Source organism: Acomys minous (genome assembly GCF_964271855.1).
Source record: "Acomys minous genome assembly, chromosome: 14".
NCBI lineage: Eukaryota > Metazoa > Chordata > Mammalia > Rodentia > Muridae > Acomys > Acomys minous.
In genome coordinates this window covers 36,660,858-36,680,601 of record NC_140496.1, presented here as the reverse complement: position 1 = coordinate 36,680,601, position 19,744 = coordinate 36,660,858, and the positions used below count along the sequence as shown (strand labels likewise).

Here is a 19,744-nt window from a genome sequence, read left to right as displayed (position 1 = left end):
GCTGCTTTCCAGAAATCCTAAGTTCAGTTTCCAGCAATCACATGGTGGCTCACAACCATCTATACTGGGATATGATGCCTCTTCTGTCATGCAGGCTCACATGCAAATAGAGAAATCATAATCATAAATTACACGAATATTATAATAAGACGATGACTTAGGGACCCAGTATTAATTAAATTTCTTATTTGCTTTTAGATTTTACATAGAGTATTTTACCTGTGTTTTGTGTATGGGCACCGTCAGTATGCCTGGTACCTGGGGAAATCTGAAGGAGGGTATTAGGTCCCTTAGAGTTGGCGCTAAAGATGGTTGTGAGTCACTATGTAGGTGCTAGGAATTGGACCTCTATAAGAGCAACAAGTGCTCCTAACCCTGAGCCATCCCTCCAGCCCTTCTGTTTGGTTTTGAAACAGGATCTCATATTCTGTAGTCCACACTGACCTCAAACTCATGCCAAATTTCCTGCCTCAGCATCCTAAGTGCTGGGTTACACACAGGACTACCATATCAGTCTTAAATTCTAGTTTAAAAAAAAAACTCCTCAAACTGTAGCTGTAGGCAACTTTATTGGGGAATTCTACAAGACATTAAAGGAAGAAATAATGCCAGGTTTATATTAAAGTCTTCAAAAACTGTAAAGATATACCATTTCATAGTTCAATAAAAACATCTTTGAAAGAAATGATTTGACGCAAATTTGCTGAGATAACATCATCCCTAAGGGTGAGAAATCTGAAAGCCTCCTTTCCAGTATTTACTTTCCCTTCTGTTCATCTTCGCCCTGTAGATTCTGCCATATGTAAAAAGGTAAGATAAGCCACACATGGATTGTATGTAGCAAAACCACAAAGAAGTATGAGAGTTCCTGGAAGTAGTAAGACTGGGAAGGTTATATACCCGAGGGGCAAAAGATTTACTCATGAAGAACAAGTAAAAACATTCTTAAGCAACATAATAGCATTAAAAAGTAAGTAGGGATGCTTTTAAACTACAAAATCTTGTTGAAGGAAATTACAGCTTGAGAAAATAGGGAAATGGTTTTAAATAAAAAAATTTTTTTCCAATTTACAAATTTAACCTAACCAGTCAAAATCCCAGAATTATTTGTATAAAGTAACCAGATGATTCAAAAACAAACAGGCAAAGGAACTCAATAACCCAACTTTTAAAAAGTTGGAAGGCTTCCACCACCTGACTCTCAGCTTATAGTAGCAGTGCAAATGCAGAGGTCAGTACAACACCCTGAAGCAGACCTGTGTACGTGTGAGCGGGTTCCTTCACAAAGGTGCTGTGGCAGCTTGTGAAAAGTCAGTCAACGGGTCGTGCCAATCTATGTGCTGCAATAATTGTAAACTCATATGCATGTCTTGTGCCACATGTGAAAATTAATGTAACAAATCAGATATAGATGAAAACTAAGTCTTGGTGAGCATGTGTTTTGGACAGATTTCTCAGATACAACCTAAAAATTATAATCTATAAAATGAGTTGTAATTAAAACTAAGAATCTGTGCTCTTAGGCAGGCGTGGTGGCACACACCTTTAATCCCAGCACTCAGAAGGCAGAGGCAGGCGGGTCAGTGTCAACAAAGTGAGTCCAGGACAGCCAGGGCTACACAGAGAAACCCTGCCTCGAAAAACCAAAAGAATTTGTGCTCTTTAAAAAACAGTGTTAGAGGAGCTAGGGAGATGGCTCAGCAGTTAAGAGAACAGACTGCTCTTCTAGAGGACCTGGGTTCAATTCCCAGCACCAACATGGCAGGCAGCTCACAACTGTCTGTAACTCCTAGATATGACACCCTCACATAGACATACATGCAGGCAAAACACCAATAGACATAAAATAAAAAACAAAACAAAGACAAACCAATGTTAGAATGAACAAAGCCATGGGCTGGGAAAACACATGGAGACATTCCGTTTCTGGTAAAGGTTTACATGCGCACAGGACGTAAAGGATCTGCAAATCAAGGATAACGAATGCCAGGTATACAGGTCCCAGCGATTCTGAAGAGCAACTAGATCCCACACTGCTGGAGTGAGCACACAAGGCTACAGCCATGCTGAAGCACACTTACGCAAGTTCTCAAGCTGCACCAGTCATCCTATTCTTACATATTTAGTGATGTGGAGATTTATGTTCATTCAAAACCATGAATGTTTACAGTAATTTTATTCCTGGTCTTCAGAAAGTTTAAAAGAACCAGAATGTCCTTAATCTGATTAATGGTTAAACTTAATTTCAGTGAATAATAATAATAATAATAATAATAATAATAATAATAATAATAATAATAATAATAATAATAATAATAGTAATAAGCACTCGGGAAGCTGAGGTATAATCTTAAGTTTGAGACCAGGCCAGCCTGGCCTTCAAGGAAATGCCCTACCTCAAACCCCACCTACTTTAAACAGCAAAGCCAACCAAACATGAAATCATGCCAGAACCACTGCTAAACTCAATAGTTATCACTGAACTCAGTGCGTTCATATGTAAGTGAAATGCACTAGGATTAGTTGTCTGCTTATTACAGCAGTCCAGAGAAGACTCTCTAGGGACTCAGTGAGCGCCTGGGCTTCAGGGCATGAGGGAAATTTGGGAAAAAGGAGAAATGCATTGTTTTTTGTTAAGTTTATGCAACACCCAAGATAGTCCTCTGTCCACACATGCACTTGCATGCAGAAACACACACTATTAAGATTTAATGGAGATAGCTGGGCATGGTGGCACATGCTTTTAATCCTAGCAGAGGCAGGTAGATCAGTGTGAGTTTGAGGTCAGCCTGGTCCACAAAGTGAGTCCAGGACAGCCAAGGCTACACAGAGAAACCCTGTCTCAAAAAACCAAAAACAAAACAAAAGATTTGATGGAGAAAGATTTGTCATGTGTCTCAACAGGTGACAACTGAACGAAGGAAAATGATCACAAAGCAAGTAGTATGGATCTACAGCCTAAACGTCCCCAGTCCATTTACCGTAGCGCTCCTGTAAAGCATATTCTGCGGAGTGATGCAGCCTGTTGGGCAAATTACAGTTTTGCTTATAATACAGCAACTAGGAAAAATAACCAGTGGGGGATCGTCCACGATAGATGTGCTCTGAGATACTACATAGATGTTAGAGATGAGGCGGAACCACACTTACTGATACAGCACACTATAAACAACCCTTAACCTCACATAGTCCCTCCCATCATATGCTATCTATAAAACCAAAAAACCTCCCTAATGCCTATTTCCTGGAGAAAGGGCAGAGGATAGAAACTAGCCGGATTTTACAGTGCAGTAATAGTAGTAGGTACCCGTGGGGCGTACGTGAAAATAAACCAGGGTGGAGTAGGTTGGCGACATGGTTTAGCGGCACCCACATGGTGGGCGGAGAAAACTGTAGTAGTCCACACAGACACAGAGAGAGGCTAGGTAGATTCTCTGTGCAAGTCTAGGATGTGGCTCTGAGGGTCAGCACAATGGCTAAGAGGGGAAAGGCACTTACCTCACCCCCCCCCAGCTGACCTCAGTTTAGTATCTGAACCCACATAAAGTTAGGGGAAGACTCCATAGCTGTCATCTGACCTCCACATGTACAACTTGGCACCCCTCCCCCAAAATGTTAAGATTTGAACTGTGAAAAAATATTGTGTAAATGAGTTATACCTACAAAGTGTACTTTAAATGTGCTGTTATGGTATCTGTCTGTACACTGAAGAGTAACTTTTAATTTATTTAATCAACTAATGTAATCAGTGAACAAGATAAGGAATACCTGAAGGAAAAACTAGAGGAAAAAGGTCCAAAGGAAGCCTTGGCTGCCCTGAACTTGCACTGTGGACCAGGCTGGCCTCAGTGATCCACTTGCTTGCCTCTACCTTCCAGAATGCTGGGATTACAGGTGTGTGCCACCACCACCCTACAGAAGCTTTTATGACGGTTAGTTTTGAAAATATATATGTGGGCAAAAAACATCGATTTAATTGAGAATTTCAGAGGTTTACTTCAAAGTACAGGACTGCATTGATAGACTAGAGTGCACTCATGGTAGTGTTTACCTGGAATGCATCAGGCCCTGTTTCAGCTCCAGAACCACAAAAAGATAAAAATAATAATGAAATTCAGTCTAGGGATATACAGTTCTTTTGGCTCTAGGTCTCCTGTAGCCCAGGCTGGCCTCAAGTTTGCTGTGTGGTTCAAGATGGCCTTGAACTTGTGATCCTTCCACCTCCATCTCTGTATTCCAGGTATGCACCATTATGCCATTTATGCAGTGCTGGGAATGAAACATTCCACCAATGGGCTACTGTAGGAGCCCTAGGATCTGCATTTTAAAACCTGGGGGATGAGAAGTAACCAGAATTGTCCAAGCAGGGTGATGCTATTTACCCACCATGGGTAAATTCCTTAAACTATGTGCATGTTAACATTTTCAATAGCGTATTTGTTCTTTTGAGAAAGTGTTTCTCTGTGTAGCCTTGGCTATCCTGAAACTTGCTCTGTACACCAGGCTAGCCTCTGCCTCCTGAGTGCTGGGGTTTAAAGATGTGCACTACCATTGCCCCCTCAATGTCCTTTTAAAATAAGATGTGAATAAAAGTTCTAGTCAACAAGGTATCCAAAGAAAATAGTGTCTGAGCAGACTTCGGGGCCCTGGGACTCTGTCTCAAAATGAAGAAGGAACTTGCCATAGTGGCTCAACACTCCTAATTCTAGTATGCTTGAGGCTGATGTAGGAGTGCAGCAGTGACTCTGAGGCCAGCCTGGGCTACAATGACTGTCTCAAAACCAGAAATTGAGGGGAGAGGTTGGCAGCTTGAGACGAGGTCTTAGAATGTACCTCCAGCTGACCTGGGCCTAGCATGTAGCTAGGTTGACTTTAAACCTCAGCAATCCTCTTGCTTCTGCCTCTCAAGCAGTGAAACCATAGATGAGAGCTACTGAACTTCCAAGGCACGCTGTTTTTTTAACTTGTATGTGGAGCTGTCAAGATGGCTCAGGGAGGGAGGGCACTTGCCACAAAAGCCCCACATACAGGTAAAAGAACTGACTGCAGAGTTGTCCTCTGACCTCCACACACACATGTGCACACACAAGAATGTCAAGGTGGATGTGTGATTAGCCATGGCGTAACTGTGATGCGGTAGAACTATCAATCACAAGATGATGAACGTGAGTATTAGAGATGTTTGTGTCACAATCACCAAGGAAGTGTGAAATGGAAATGCTCTGTCCCACTCAGCCACCAGTGTGCTGGCACGAGCTGCTCAGGGTTTTCTTTCTGTAAAGGTGTTCAAATGCTTAAACTGCTGAATTAATCTGAGACCCTTTAACTTAATTCTGAGCAATGTGCTTTATTAGCGTTTTAAAGGTTTTGTAACTATCTTTTTCTTACCATAGAGACTGAGAGAAATTAACAGTATGATACGGACAGGAGAGACTCCAACTAAAAAGAGAGGGATTCTCTTGGACGATGGAAGTGAATCACCTGCAAAAAGAATTTGCCCAGAAAATCACTGTGCTCTGTTACGTCGGCTGCAAGATGTAGCTAATGACCGAGGTTCACGCTGAGGTCAGTCTCCAGTATGGAAACGTCTTTGAATGAACTGCTTAGCAAGAGTGCTTAATGCCTGCAGGGTTATGGGGCCTGGCTCCTTAATCCAGCAACTGATTAGAGCCTGGTAGAAAAGGGAAGCATCTCCGACCGGGCGTAGCACTACATGCCTGTTTCTCCAGCACCCAAGAGGTAGAAGGTAAGAGGACCAGGAGTTTAAGGCCAGCCTGAACTACATAGCATGGCTGAGGCCAACCTGGACTGCAAGTAACCGTGACTCAAAGCCAAAAGACCGGAAGGGACATTTTGGGGAGAAATTATACCTACTCCAGTGTCCTTAGAATAGTTTATTCATCCCAGATGCCTCTCCCTACTACTTAGTGCTTACCTTCAACACGGCTCAGAATCCAGACCTGGATTTTTTTAAAAACTCTGGTAAACTTTTACAAGTACCTCAGAAAGCAAATCTTTAGAGGCCTTTGTAGGTATGCTCCAGTAAAGGAACTGATTTTAAATTCATTCCCACTTGCACATGGTTAGATTCAACCATGTATTTTAGGACGAACACAGAACAGAGGGGCTGGCCCAGACCTGTACGTCTCTGGGCACTTGCCTAAGGCTCCTGCTCCCTTTGCTCTCTGTCCCTTCCCCAACAGGTACGGTACAGTGAGAAGGTGTGCAATGTCTGAACCTGTGTAATTGGTGGCACTTTAGGGCTGTAAAATGCATGGCGCTGTGACCCAGCAGCTTTTGCTGTGTATTTATGATGGCACTTTTTAAGGTGTGGACTTCCGTAGGTACAATACTTCCAGGCTAAACAACAGCCACTATTTAATCTTTTCTCAAGTGACTGCTGATGTGGCTACATGTTCTGGGCACATGTAAAACTCCAGTTTGTGGTAGTGGTACTACATCGGATCATCTAGCTAAGGGAGATTTTTAAATCACGTTGACCTGAGGCAATCTGAAAAATTATAACCACTCCCTTTTGGAGGTAGTTACCCAAAGGAAAGTATCTTTGAGGGTATTCCTGGAAGTTAAAAAAAAATAGGTTGGAGAATTTAGGTTTTTATTAGTACATAGTACCATTATACAAATTAGAAAATTATTTAACAGCTATTGATTATCTACACATATATCTTTATTAATCATATTGACCAGTTTTTAAATTGGATTAATAATCCAAAGGAGAAAATTCAATTGTAAATTGGATCATTATAAACAGAGTTACTAGGTAACGTCATACAACTCTAAGAAAACCAGCTGAACACCTACCACCTTGCACTGTCCTCTAGAGCAGTGCTGTGCAAAGTACTTATAAAACCCTTGGTACTGCTACTGTAATTTTATATGAAAATATGTGTATTTTTCAATAAAGCACTTATAAATTAGTCTGTTTAGTTATATTGAAAAGGAACATTATTTTCCTGCATAAATGACAATCATTTATTGGTTTATTTCATCTCTACTAACACATCGGTCATTCACCATTTAAATACCTGACTTCATTAGAAACCGTTTGAACACTTTTTCTTCCTCCTACCATAAAAATACAGTAATTTGCCTTTAAAAACAAAAACAAAACCTATGAACAGGCATCCTGGTTTTGCCTACTTTCCTAATGCTTCTGAGATAGCCGGTTACAGCAAGTCAGCAGGCGGAGGCCGGAGAGCCAGTCCTCTCCTTGAAAGTGCTGCGCTCTGGAGCGCTCTACACCCTTCTCCAGGGCCTAACAACGTATGTACAGCAGAAGCCACCCACTGCAACCTAGCCCACAGTACTCGGTTCTCTCTGCTCCGTTAGTTTAAGTAAACACAACTTACCTCTACCATATTCAGAAAAATACTTAAGCCTCAAGGTCCCCAATAATTGGAGTACTGAACTAGATCCAGCCTGACATTTCGGACAGAAGTAACGCATTAATCACTGAGGGCTCCGGAACCTGCTGTTAGAACCTAGGCATACAAACACCAGCCAGTCACTGTTCACGCGGTTTACTCTTCAGGCAGTCCTTTGCCATTAGTCAGCTTTAACTAGGCCAGAGTCCAGCAGGAAAGTGCACGGTGCACCAGATCCACCGTCTCTTAGGTCGCTACTGTTTTCTCTTCTTTACTGAAAGGTTGTACTGAGCCAGGCTTTACCCATGACAGGCCAGCAACATGAACACTTTTACTGTGCTGTTCGTCAGGCTTCTTCTAGGCACAATCAAAAACAAACATTAAAAAAAAAAAAAAAAAGGACTGGTGAGGAGCAAGTTCAGAACGTCTGATTAGCTCCCCCAAGAGTTAGCTGTGCGTGTATCAGTGGCCCCCAATATAGACAGGTAAGAAACCAGGACAGGGCAGCCATTTCAAAACGGTATGTACTTACTTTCTGAGTCAGCATCTTCTCTCTGGCCTCATCATGTACAGAAGGGTTCCATGGAGAAAAGCTTCAAGGGCAAAAAATGTTAAAAACGTAAGTAAAAACTTTCAGGGTTTCTGTGTAGCCCTGGCTGTCCTGGAACTCACTCTGTAAATTGAGGCCTGCCTCTGCCTCCCAAATTCGGGGATTAAAAACATGTGCCTCCACCCAACACCCCTGGCTAAATGGCAATCTTTAATCAGTTGCTAGCATGTACACTGATGCTATCTCTTAAAAAAAGACTTCTTTCTGTGAGCCCCATAACACTCCTGAAATTTTAAAGATAAAGCAAGACAGAGTGAAACCAAGTAATTGCTTTGGGTTACCAAAGCAAAGTACAGAATCCAAGTGCTCCATCAGCAGAGCCCGAGCAGCACTACATACAGGACTCTTTCTAGTGACACCAACGTCCACCTGAGCCAGTGCGGCCTCCATTCTTACACAATCTCTCCACCTAACTGTCAGGGCGGGTCTAGCTCAGTACCACAAGCATCTTCGTGAGTATGTGAGCGGTAAGCTGCATTTAACAGCAGAGAAATGAGTCTGATGCTAGTGGCTTCAGCCTCCACATGTCAGTCCATGAAGAAGGGTGTGGAGAGCAGCTGTCTCACACTGCCTTCTGAAAACTGCTCACACAGAAAAAGGAAAAAGCACTTGGCAAAGTCACTAATATTGCATCACTCACGGTGTGTATGTGACACCAAGCTTTTAGTTTAAGGCAGGAGCCCAAGTGGCATTAGGAGCTGAGCTGCAGGAAGTGAAAAGCTCCAGGCTAACACTCCGTATGAGCCTCTACAGCCTCATTCTGAGATCATCTAGAAAACGGAAATATAAAGTGACAAACCGCTTACCTAATTGCATAGGGGTCTTCTATCTTCGGTTGGTCAAACAAACGAGCAGTACATACTTTAACACTGTCAACCACTTTACTTTTAAAAAGCTGAATGTCTTTTTCATACCTGTGTTAAAAATTTACCAATACATTTTAAATAACAAATTGATGTTAAATAACAGTAAGTAAATGAAGCCAAAGTAACAAAGTCAAAGTCACATACAGCACTGCAGCCTCTGGGTTTAGGGGGCTGCTTGTGTCGATCTTGTAGAAGACTCTCCTTGCATACATTAGCACTTGCCATATATGATTATGGTTCCGCCTGCAGGGAAACAAGGCGTGGTTACTACCGGCCGGCCCTGAGGGCGGGGCTACTACAAGAAACTCTGATACACTAACCTCCACTTTGCAAACGCTCTCTTCACGTCCAGTTCACCTGAGCTGGGATCAACCAGTGGGTGGAAGACTGGAATATCAAACAGCAAGCGCTGTAGGGAAAGAGAGACTGCAGTGGGAATGAGCCATGCTGCTAGCTAGTCAGATCAGGCCCACAAACAGCCTTCACTGTAACCACTTGCCTTAAAACAAACAAAAAACCCACCAAACTCCCCACCTCTGCAGCGGGGGAGATCCTATCTCCTCCCCTGCTGCATGGCCATCACCTGTCAGGATGGCGCAGCATGGGCCCCAGCCTCCCCCACACACCCTGAGCAGAGGAAGGGTGAAGCTGCAGGCGGGGTAGCATGACCAGAGGTAGCACAGCACCACCCCCATCCGCTGTGGGAAACATCCATCTGAGGAGACTGAGGTCATTACAAGGTTTACAGTCAGGGAAAGAATTAGGATTTCCCCTCAGTGAAGCGCCATGTGGGCTCAGTCGTAGTCCTACTTACCGGACAGTCGCCATCTGGATAGTTATCAGGAATATACACGGTAAACTTGAACACACCATCCTGATACAGCCCATGCCGTATAAAAATTACTCCGAACCACACTGCAGGAGAACATAAACATGCTGAAGTCCCACCTGGGTCACCAGACCCCACACGCCATAAATGAAGGGCCAACCCGCATGTTACCTAACGCAGAGCGGTAAGATGGCTGTATGTAGACGCCTGGGAGCTTCTGCTTCACTACCAGTGTACTGAAAAGAGAACAGCACAGTAGTTAGCCTTACAGAGTCCAGTGACACACAGTCAGGCCATCCCATATTTTCTAAGATGCCACGCCATTCTAGTCCCACACCTAAGTGTCTTCTAGGTTACCAACCACTCTGACTTCTAAACTGGCCCACAGAAAAGCGTGAGCCAATGCAGGGTCCCAGATTCAGAAAGGCAAACGGGGACAAAGAGTCAAGTTTATCTCTCAGAAACAGATACATTTGGACATTAAAACTGAGGTAAATGGCTGATGTGGTACCCCCACATTTAGTCCCAGCACTTGGGAGCACAGAGGGTGGATCTCTATGAGTCAAGTCCAGAGTGAGAGACCCTGTCTCAAACAAAAACACTACAATAAAATTGAGATAAATATATTTGTAAAATTACTGCTTTTATCATTATAAATTAGAAGTGTTCACACATTCAAAATATTTTTTAATATTAAAAATGTGTTTTCCTTTGGGGCTTTGGCATACTACACTTGTACTACTAAATCAAAGCAAACTGTTTTCAGTTGCAATCGCAGGCACTGAATAAGAAGAGCCCAGAGCTGCCATCACTTAGCCATCCTTGTGAGCCGGCCTCACTGGGTCACGTGGCAGGACAGGCTTTAGGTGTACGTGTTGCTGTGGAGGCAGGCATCATTTGAACTTCCAAACACCCTGCACTCAGACTATTTGGGCCTTGTTAGAGAAGGTGCACGCTGACACATAAGGCAAGACACAAGTTTCATAGCAGAAAGATGCTATGTTTTTTTCTGGATCTACCGAGTTACACACTGGCAGCCATTTTGCTTGGTCCCCTGAAGCTGCAGCTATGAGCTACAATCTGACACTGAAAAGGATAGTGCTGACCAAGGCACTCTAAGCATTTACCTGAAAAGTATAGAGAAATAGTTTATGAGGCTTTTAAAGAGAATTTACTTATTTAATTTTGTTTTTCAAGACAAGGATTTTCTGTGTAGCCCTGGCTGTCCTGGAACTCACTTTGTAGACCAGGTTTACGTCGAACTTATGTAGATTCACCTGCTTCTGCCTCCCAAGTGCTGGGAGTAAAGGCATGCACCACCACCCCTGGCAAGATTTATCTTTATATAAGCATTTTGCCTGCCTGTAAGCAAGTCTCATGTGAGTCCCTTGTCCCTACAGACGCCATAGATCTCCATAGGCATCAGACCCTTTGAAACTGTAGTAACAAATGGTTGTAAGCTACCATATGGGTGCTGGGAACTGAACTATAGTTCTCTGCAAAAGTGTCAAGTACTCTTAGCTGCTGAGCCATCTCTCCAGCACCTAGGGCCTTGTTTATTACCTAAGTGCCTCAAATTTATTTTTAAGCATTTTCTAAGTTACTTATACACCCTCAGGTTGACCCTGAATGCACTACAGATCTTACTGCTGCCATTACAGGAAGATCCATTACCTTTTCAAGTCCCCGAGATTTAGTCAGCAGAAGCACAGCTAGCAGAGAGAGCTAGCCACAGAGCCATTTTCAGAGAAGGCAGTTTGTGTTTAACATACAGCCAACTTTCAGTCAACCACAATAGGAGCCTGTCACCTCACTGCTCAGCCTCCAAACACAAGGCATCCGTTATAGAGCTGAAGACCACTGCTACACTACACTGAGCCCCGTTCCCTCTGACCATTACAGCACCAGCACCCTGGGAGGAGTGATCACGATCCTCTAAAGATAACTGAACGTCAGAGAAACCTACAGATTACAGGAAGTAAGAACTTTCCAGACTTTCTGTCCCTTTAGCAACTGACCCAAACTCCATGGTCCTTGAAGCCCATTTCTATGTGTCAAGCAATGTGTCAGCACCACTGGCAGGCTGCAGTGCTCCGCGCCCCCTCTTTTTAACTTCAGGGCAAGGGTGGGCTTGGGAAAACCTTTCGCTCCTAATATGACCTTCCAACATACTGAACAAATACAAAACAGAACTACAAGATGTCCTCTGACCTCCACCTGTGCCAATGCACACCCCCCCACACCCCCCAACACACACAATAAAAATGTAATTTAAACAAAAATTTTAAGTACTTGTTTGAGTTTTCCAAGTCAATGTTTCTATTTCCATCACCTGCTGAGAGTGACTTCCTGACCCTTTCTTACTGGAATTCCTCCTGTCTGTCAGGGTGCTTTCTAAAACGTGAGAGCCAAAATGGAGCTCAAACTCCCCAATGGGTATGACCCAAGCGACTGCCACACAGGCACTGCCCACTTGCTAAAGAAACCTCTTCCAGTGAAATGCCTCCCAGAATGGAAGGCTGAAATTGAGCTACCAGGTCCCTGATCCATTGTATGCTCTCCAAAGTCCCACCTTCCTCCCGTTCTCCAATGTGGAGCAAGCTGGGGACATGATTCCATTCTTAACTTTCAGGCATACCATTCATAACTGACCACCATCTGTGAAGGACTCACAATTCTGCAAGAAGCGAATATTCCAGGTAGAAGGGTCCGTAAGAAGCGTGGGTGCCATTTGTTGACTGCGCTGCTGGGGCAGGAGATGTAGGTTTCGTTATGGGCAGAGCATTTTTGGGAATAGAAGGCAGCTGTTTTTTTGGTGCAGTTCGTGGAGGACTGGTTTTCACATCCCCTGCTAACGTCTTCTCTTCACCTTCAGCTCGCTGTTGAAGATGAAATTGTGAGAGCGTTTATGGCAACTAAAAACAGCATACTGTCACTCCATCCTAGCTTCTCAGCCAGAGTTACTCCTTACATAGGAATTCTCACGCCATGACTAAAATGCCTTCAAACCCCTTGAGAAGGCAGGTCACAGAAGGAGCAAGCAGGGCTGAAGCGGGACCAAAGCAGCAAGAATCCCATTAGGAACAATGCAGTCAAGCCTTTCACAAGCCACTGACGCAGGAAAGCCATTATCAAGACCAGAGATGCCTCAGTGTACGTGCAGATACTGTAGGAAAGCTGGGCTATACACTTCAAAATTAGTAGTATGGATGGATGACTGAAATTAGTCGCCCCCTGATGTGAGCACTGGGATAGGAACCAGTAAACGAAGCTATTATCTCACTTGCTTAGGTCTCCCTTGATGTTACTAGGTTTCCACACTTGCATCATGAGCACCCACTGCCTTCCTTAAAGAGCTCAGACTGGCCAGAAACTAGCATCTCACTGGTGCCTCAACCTTGAATGCAACAGAGGCTACTTAATTTGGTATATAAAAATTCTGTGTTAAAAAAAAAATTCTGTGTTAATATTGTTGACTGGCAGGTAGAATTGGGCTTTTAAATAATTGTGTGTGGGCTGGAGAGATGGCTCAGTGGTTAAAAGCACCGCCTGCTCTTCCAGAGGTCCTGAGTTCAATTCCCAGCAACCACATGGTAGCTCACAACCATCTATAATGTAATCTGATACCCTCTTCTGCAGATAGAGCACTCATATGCAATAAATAAAATAAATAAATCTTTAAAAAATAAATAATTGCTTGTATATTTGAAGCTTTCTTAAGAGGAAAATTTATTTTTTAAGATTTTGTTTTACATTATTTATTTGGGGGTGCATGTGTGCCAAGGCACACATATAGAGGTCAGAGGACAAACTCAGAGTTGGCAAGAAGAGCCTTTGTCTACTGAACCATTTTGCCAGCCCACATATATATGTATGTGTATATATACATACACATACACAAAACACATATACATCTCATGTATATATGTGTATGTGTGTATGTGTGTATGTATGTATGTATGTATAAAATTTTAAAACTGCATGATGGCTCACACTTATAATTCCAACATTCAGTAGGTTACGGCAAGATTGCTGTTTGGGGCAACCTAGACTGTAGAATACTAGGCTATCTTGGGCTATATAGCAATACTTGATCTCCAAAAAGTAAAGAAAGGCATTTTAAATATAATTCTCCCAACTCTTAGTTGACTTGACTAAAGTTTCTCCAAAAACAGAATCCTGAAACTTCAACATAGAAGCGTTCAGAATATGTGACAGATTTCATCATGCATGCATACAATCTAAATGAAACAATCTTAGCATAGTGATCACCAGAGCTTCCGCTGATGTGAACTCTCAGCCTAGAAACTGACGTTAATAGACAAAGTAATTTCTCAAAAATAAAACCAGGCAGTTTGTTGCTAAAGATTACAGGTGGCACCAGGTGTAGCGGTATACACCTTTGATCCCAGCACTCAGAAGGCAGAGGCAGGCAGATCTCCATGAGTTAGAGGCCACCCTGGTCTACAAATCGAGTCCAGGACAGCCAAAACTATTACACACAGAGGGGGAAAAAAGACTACAGGAGGCTTTGATACAGGACCTTTGATACAGCCACCATGTGGTTGCTGGGAATTGAACTCAGGACCTCTGGAAGAGCTCCCTTTCTATCAGAGCTGCTGTTGGTTGGCTATACCTACTTTGCGTACTGAGCCTGCAGACACGCTCCACAAAGGGTTCATAATGTGTACTCCAAACAAAGAACTTCAGTGCTGTGTCATCAAACTCTTCTGTCCTCAGCATTCACGCTGCCTTGAAACATGGGGAAAATGCAAACATACCAACACCGACAGTTAAGACAGACTCTGGCACACTGGGCACACATCATGCCAAGCAGTCCTCACATTAATAGGCCTGGGAATGTCAGAGAGCTCTAAGAATAATCTCTTCACACCTTTCTACTGCAGGCTCTGTTCTCACAACCAGACTATGCACCATAGCCAAGCAAGCCAAGCCCAGTACTTGGGAGGCTGAGGCAGGAGGATACAGAATGTGAGGCTAGTTTGGACTACATAGTGATAACCACTGATCACACAAAAACAAGCAAACAAAATGATCATCTAGGTACCAGGTTCCTGACCAGCATTCAGTATAGTTAAGGACAAGATTCGCTTTGATTTACAACACAGCCATCGCTCCTACGACACAGGATCTAGGCATCTGACTAATGGGAAAGCTATATGCAGCATGCACCACCTACACACACACAAGCTCTACCCCTGTTCCCAGGGTCAAGGTGAGTGGCTATGAATGTCCTGAATGCGTTGTCTCAAGTACAAAACAAATAGCCAAAGAGGTAAAAAACCACATGAGGCCAGCATTAGTGTCCCAGGGCTTTAATCCCAGCACTCAGGAGGCAGAGGCAAGTAAAGTTCAAGGCCAACCTGGTCTACAGAGATTTTCAGGTCATCAAAGGCTACACAGAGAAACCCTGTCTTGTGTAGGGGAGTATGGGGGGGGGGGGCACATGACACACGGACACACACGAGAGGCCAAGTATACCTGTATCAGGAAACGGGGGTAGAGTTCAATTCCAACTACCCCAAGAAAATGCTCTTTAAAACAAGACAACAAAATGAAAGAGAGAAAGAAAGAGAGAAACTCAGGGCTTCCCTACGTGGTTCAGCTTGGTCAGGAATTCAAGACACTACCCAGGCTGGCTCCAAACTCCCAACCTAAGTATTGGCATTCCTTGCAAAAGGAAGGTTGTTTAAAGTACTAAAAATATGGGGATTCTGCAGTATTAGTCATTTGAGGAATTACGAATGTGTAAATTCAGGGAAGGGTCAAAGGAGACATTTCATGAACCTTATCCTTGAAGGTTAAGGTAGTGAGCGAGAGAGCAGGTTTCAAAGATCACAAGGTCAGTGGGTCACTTAGTAAATATACAAAAACACAAAGGAAAAAAGTAGCCAGCCCAGCTCTAAGACTGTCTCCCCAAGGCTCTGCGTTTTAAAGTATGGCTCCTTATCTGAACTGCTATCTGCATCCCTGAAAAGCTCAAGGTGAAAAGGGTCAAAACTTAGCAACATTTCCTCAAATTCCTCCTAAGCGCACCCAAGTGTGTGTAATCAGCAGTGATTTGTTTCCTCTGGTGTGCCCACAGCATCCAAGGGTGGGTACCACCAGCTCTGCCATCCCAGCCAGTGCCCATAACTGCTGCTGTGCTTTCCAGGAGACAGTGTCACCCAGTAATTAAATCAGAGGACAGGGAACCCACTTCTCCCAATAACCTGCTGACTTGCAGACATTTAAGAAGACTTTGCAAACCTGCTTTTAAAGGTGGGGGACACAACAGGACCTCAAAACTGGGAAGGGGGCATGTTCCTGTTTGGTTCAAATGAAAACCACGTTGTTCTTTCAGGACTAGCACCCCACTGTCCAGACACACCTGTTTTGTCCGGGTTCTTCACCCTTTGAAAGATGGTTTTTTCTACTTGTGAACGTACTTGCATCAGGTACCTTTCAAGTCTGTGTCTTTGGCCTTTAAAAATTCAGTACATCGCCTTCAGTTCCTCCAAGAGGTACCATGCGCCACCCATTGCAGCTATTTTTTTTTTAACTAAATGGTTCTAATGGCAACAAAAGCACAAGAAACTGTAGCCAACTTTCCAGAAACTACAGTTTGCTAGATGAGCAATCTGCCATAGGCATGGCGTGACATCGTCCAATAGTAATGACAAGATGTATGGAAAACAGGCCCCATCCTTGTTCCTCAGAAAACATCACCAGGCTTTCTGCTCCTTTGACTCTATAAGAATGAAAAATGACTGCGTGCCTTCACACCGCACAGCTGGGCGAAGGGGGCACCTCCTTCACCTGTGCCACGATCATCACACCGCAGAGGGCAAATGAAACCTGGCTACTGTCGTTCTTCCTCTGTGACATAGAGCTAACATTAACTCTAACTACTCTTAACTAAGGTATCACCCCAAAATAGGTTTATGAAATCCCACGTTAAGAGGCCACCAAAACAAGATCGAGGAAAAGTAAACAGCCTCAGCCTCGGACACCCGGACCGGGCAGTTAGTTGGGCCGGGCACCCTCGCCCCGGGCACAAACCCGTCTCGGAGCACGTCGAGAATCTGGACAAACCTGTCCGGAGGTGATGCAAGGCTGATGCCCGGCCCCGGTCCCGGCCCCGAAGCTAGCTAGAGGAAGGCTGGGCCCGCGAGTCTGCAGCCGAGGCCAAGGGCCTGGGGCTTCGTCGCAGCCCCTCGGCGGGGAGACGGGACGCAGTGCGGACCCCCCCGACCGGAGCGCCACCGAACCCGCCACCCTTCTCCTCCGCGGCCGCCGAGGTCGCGCAGCAGGTGCCCGGAGCGCACAGGTGCGGCCCCGCCCCCGTGTCCCCGCGCGGCCGCCGTCGCCCTAGTCCCTAGCGCCCCGCAGAGAACCGAATGCCGGGCCGCGGACACAACCCCTCGGCCCTGCCGGCTCTGTAGCCACCGGCCAAGAGGCCGGACGCTCACCTGGATGCCTTCATTGCGGAGCTCCGGCGGCCGAGCTCCACCTCGGCCCGACAGCATCTCCAGCCCTAGCGCAGCCCGGCCCCTGCCGCTCCTCTCCCGCAGTGCCCCGCCCCGACCTGCCCTCAGCGGGACACGCCCTGGACACGCCCCTAGCCTGGGCGCTTCCGCTCGGGCGCTGGCGTCGAGTGGCTCTCTCGCCGTCCATCAAGAACGTGCTTCCGGGAGGTGCTGAGGGCGGGCGTTCTGTCCTGCCAATCAAGTCAGCGCCGCTCGGGTGGGGCCGCACTCGTCCCGCCCCTTACGTAACAGCGCCCTGGGCGAGCTGTCAGTCAAAAAAGCTTCAATCCCTGGGGTGTCGGGGACTGAAACAAACAGGCACCCAGCTGCCATTGGACATGGCATGTGCCAGTCACCATGGAGACCCGCCATGGTTTATGCGGCAGCCCCTGGAGCCAGTCTCTCTGGCAGTGATTGCTGCTGGCTCCTGGCTCCGCGGGGCGGTGTTTAGTACCCAAGACAGGACTGAGCCTCCAAGACTCCGAGGCCGTAGCTGGAGTAGGAGGAGGGCTGGCAGCTCCTTTGCGGTCGTGATGTAGGAGAAATTGGAAGCAGTAAAATTAATGTTATACAGGATTTATTAATAAACTTGCCTAGAAGACAAAAAGTCACATTAGAGTAGAATTTTTGCAAAGGTAGTGCTACTTCTAAAATAACTGCAAAATAAGTGGTATTACTAGTCAGGCTTGTGAGAAATAATTATGCAAATGTTTGTTCGCGGGGATTGACCTGCACTTAGGCTCCATTCCCATAACCAAAAGAGACAACCCTGACTTACAACCAGCCATAAAAGCCATTGGCCATATCAGTCTCTAGCAAGCAGTCCAAGAGAGGCAGGGCAGGGCGACAGACATCCTTAAGTCCTAGCCTGACATAAAGCCCGTTTTTTTCTTCTGGAGAAAAAACATAGTTTTGCCAAGTGGACCAGATGACCCTGGGTAACAGCTATTAGAAAAGAACAACACTGAGGTACTTCATTCTGGCCAGGTGGTGGTGATGCAGGCCTTTCATCTCAGCATTTAGGAGGCTGAGGCAGGCGGATCTTCCAGGACAGCCAGGGCTACACAGAAAAACCCTGTCTCTTAAAAAACTAAAAAACATGCCTTTAATTCCAGCACTCGGGAGGCAGAGGCAGGCGGATCGCTGTGAGTTTGAGGCCAGCCTGGTCTATAAAGTGAGTCCAGGACAGCCAAGGCTACACAGAGAAACCTTGTCTCAAAAAACAAAAAACAAAAAAACAAAACCCAAGACAACAACAACAACAAAACTAAAAAAACAACAACAAACATATCAAAGTGGATCTGGCTGCCAGCTTTCTCCTAGCATCCTTCAGTCTCCACCTGTTACAGGGTATATCTGGTGTTGTGCTGTACCCAGATCTCAAGACACCCCCCCCCAAAAAAAAGACCACCGGGACTCAGTATTGATGCAATACACAGGAGGACCTTTAATTTTTCTACTCAAGCTGCACTCTGACGGTCACCAACACAGTGGTGAACCCGAACTCTGAGCTGAGGGTAAATTTATAGGTTCCTATCCCTCCCAGCATGTCTTATTAACCCTATCTCCGGTGGGCGGGGCTGCTTCCTCCCTGCGGCTGACCAGATGATCTCCTGTAGGCCTACTTCTTAACCTTTGCCCCAGTGAGAGGGTGAGCCTGAAATCTAATTTTATTTCTTCTGGTATCTCAGTACCCCCATCCCTGCCCTAATTCCCCAGCCCAGGGGGCTACACTGCTCTCTTCCCCCAGATGTTGTTTGCTACATAATCCAACCATTTTAGTCACCTGATCCTTTTGCCCCACCCCTTATCCTGTTCACCAGTCTCTTGGCACAGGCCACCCCATCTTGGTCAGCGGCTCCTCTCTAGCTCTCCCTCTCTCCCTCTCTTAGCTAGTCTGCCCATGTTCACTCTAGATTCCTTTTATCCACAATAAACGGTCTCCTCCACCATACCTAGGAATAGTGTGTCCTTTCCTCTTTCTTTTCTTTTCTTTCTTTTTTTTTTCTTCATTCAGGAGGCTGGTTCCTCTTTGGGCATTAGCCAGAGCCGAAAGCACACTATTATTAAACAGCTTTTCTGTGTTTTTCCAGAATGTGTAGAGTGAATTCTCACTGGAGGGCATATTTCTCAGCTTCAGGCCGGGCACCCATTTCCGCAGCTTGGCTCTAGTGGGCAATAGGAGCCCCTCCACCGCCCTGTGAGGGCAGCTTGAGAACCAGGGAACTGCAGTAGCACAGAGGTCTCCCGCCCGGAGGAGGTCCTCTCCCATGGCAAGATGTAGTCTACTTCCGCATAGCTCCTGCGTGTAGCTTTCCCTGTTCAAATGCCTTACACTGAGCACATTTCACGCTCAATAAAACCCAAACTGCCCCCCTGGCTTTCAAGATGCCCTTTTCTGGTCCCCCTCTTCATGGTCTAGCCCAGTTCTGTGAAGGCTGCCACTGGCTTACCACCCCCAAGCCTTCTAATGGGACAGCCCCTCTGATCCATCACTACACAGTACTGAACAACCCTAGCCACCA

The 19,744-nt window shown here is 45.4% G+C and overlaps 2 protein-coding genes across 8 annotated transcripts in view; one reads left to right on the top strand and one right to left on the bottom strand.

Moving 5' to 3' along the window:
* RBL2 (RB transcriptional corepressor like 2) overlaps positions 1 to 6,938 on the top strand; it is a 54,757-nt gene extending 47,819 nt beyond the window's left edge. For both annotated transcript variants that reach the window (XM_084757899.1, XM_084757898.1), the window contains exon 22: positions 5,394 to 6,938. In XM_084757899.1, coding sequence (XP_084614025.1) covers positions 5,394 to 5,564 — 171 coding nt within the window. In that variant the 3' untranslated portion in view covers positions 5,565 to 6,938. The remainder of the gene's footprint in view (positions 1 to 5,393) is intronic.
* Positions 6,939 to 6,979: 41 nt separating this feature from the next.
* On the bottom strand, positions 6,980 to 17,310 carry AKTIP (AKT interacting protein). 6 transcript variants are annotated; one of them, XM_084757903.1, is made up of 10 exons: positions 17,163 to 17,310; positions 14,331 to 14,438; positions 12,364 to 12,569; positions 9,862 to 9,926; positions 9,676 to 9,776; positions 9,182 to 9,270; positions 9,006 to 9,104; positions 8,802 to 8,909; positions 7,918 to 7,978; positions 6,980 to 7,742 (listed from the first exon to the last, which is right to left on the bottom strand). In XM_084757903.1, the coding sequence occupies exons 2-10, from the start codon at positions 14,370 to 14,372 to the stop codon at positions 7,632 to 7,634; spliced, it is 882 nt and encodes a 293-aa protein (XP_084614029.1). In that variant the 5' UTR covers positions 14,373 to 14,438; positions 17,163 to 17,310; the 3' UTR covers positions 6,980 to 7,631. The 6 variants fall into 6 exon arrangements, with proteins under 6 accessions (XP_084614029.1, XP_084614028.1, XP_084614031.1 ...); XM_084757902.1 differs by having other exon boundaries at positions 14,331 to 14,442; positions 17,163 to 17,291; XM_084757905.1 differs by having other exon boundaries at positions 6,980 to 7,739; positions 14,331 to 14,442; positions 17,163 to 17,291.
* Positions 17,311 to 19,744: the final 2,434 nt, after the last annotated feature.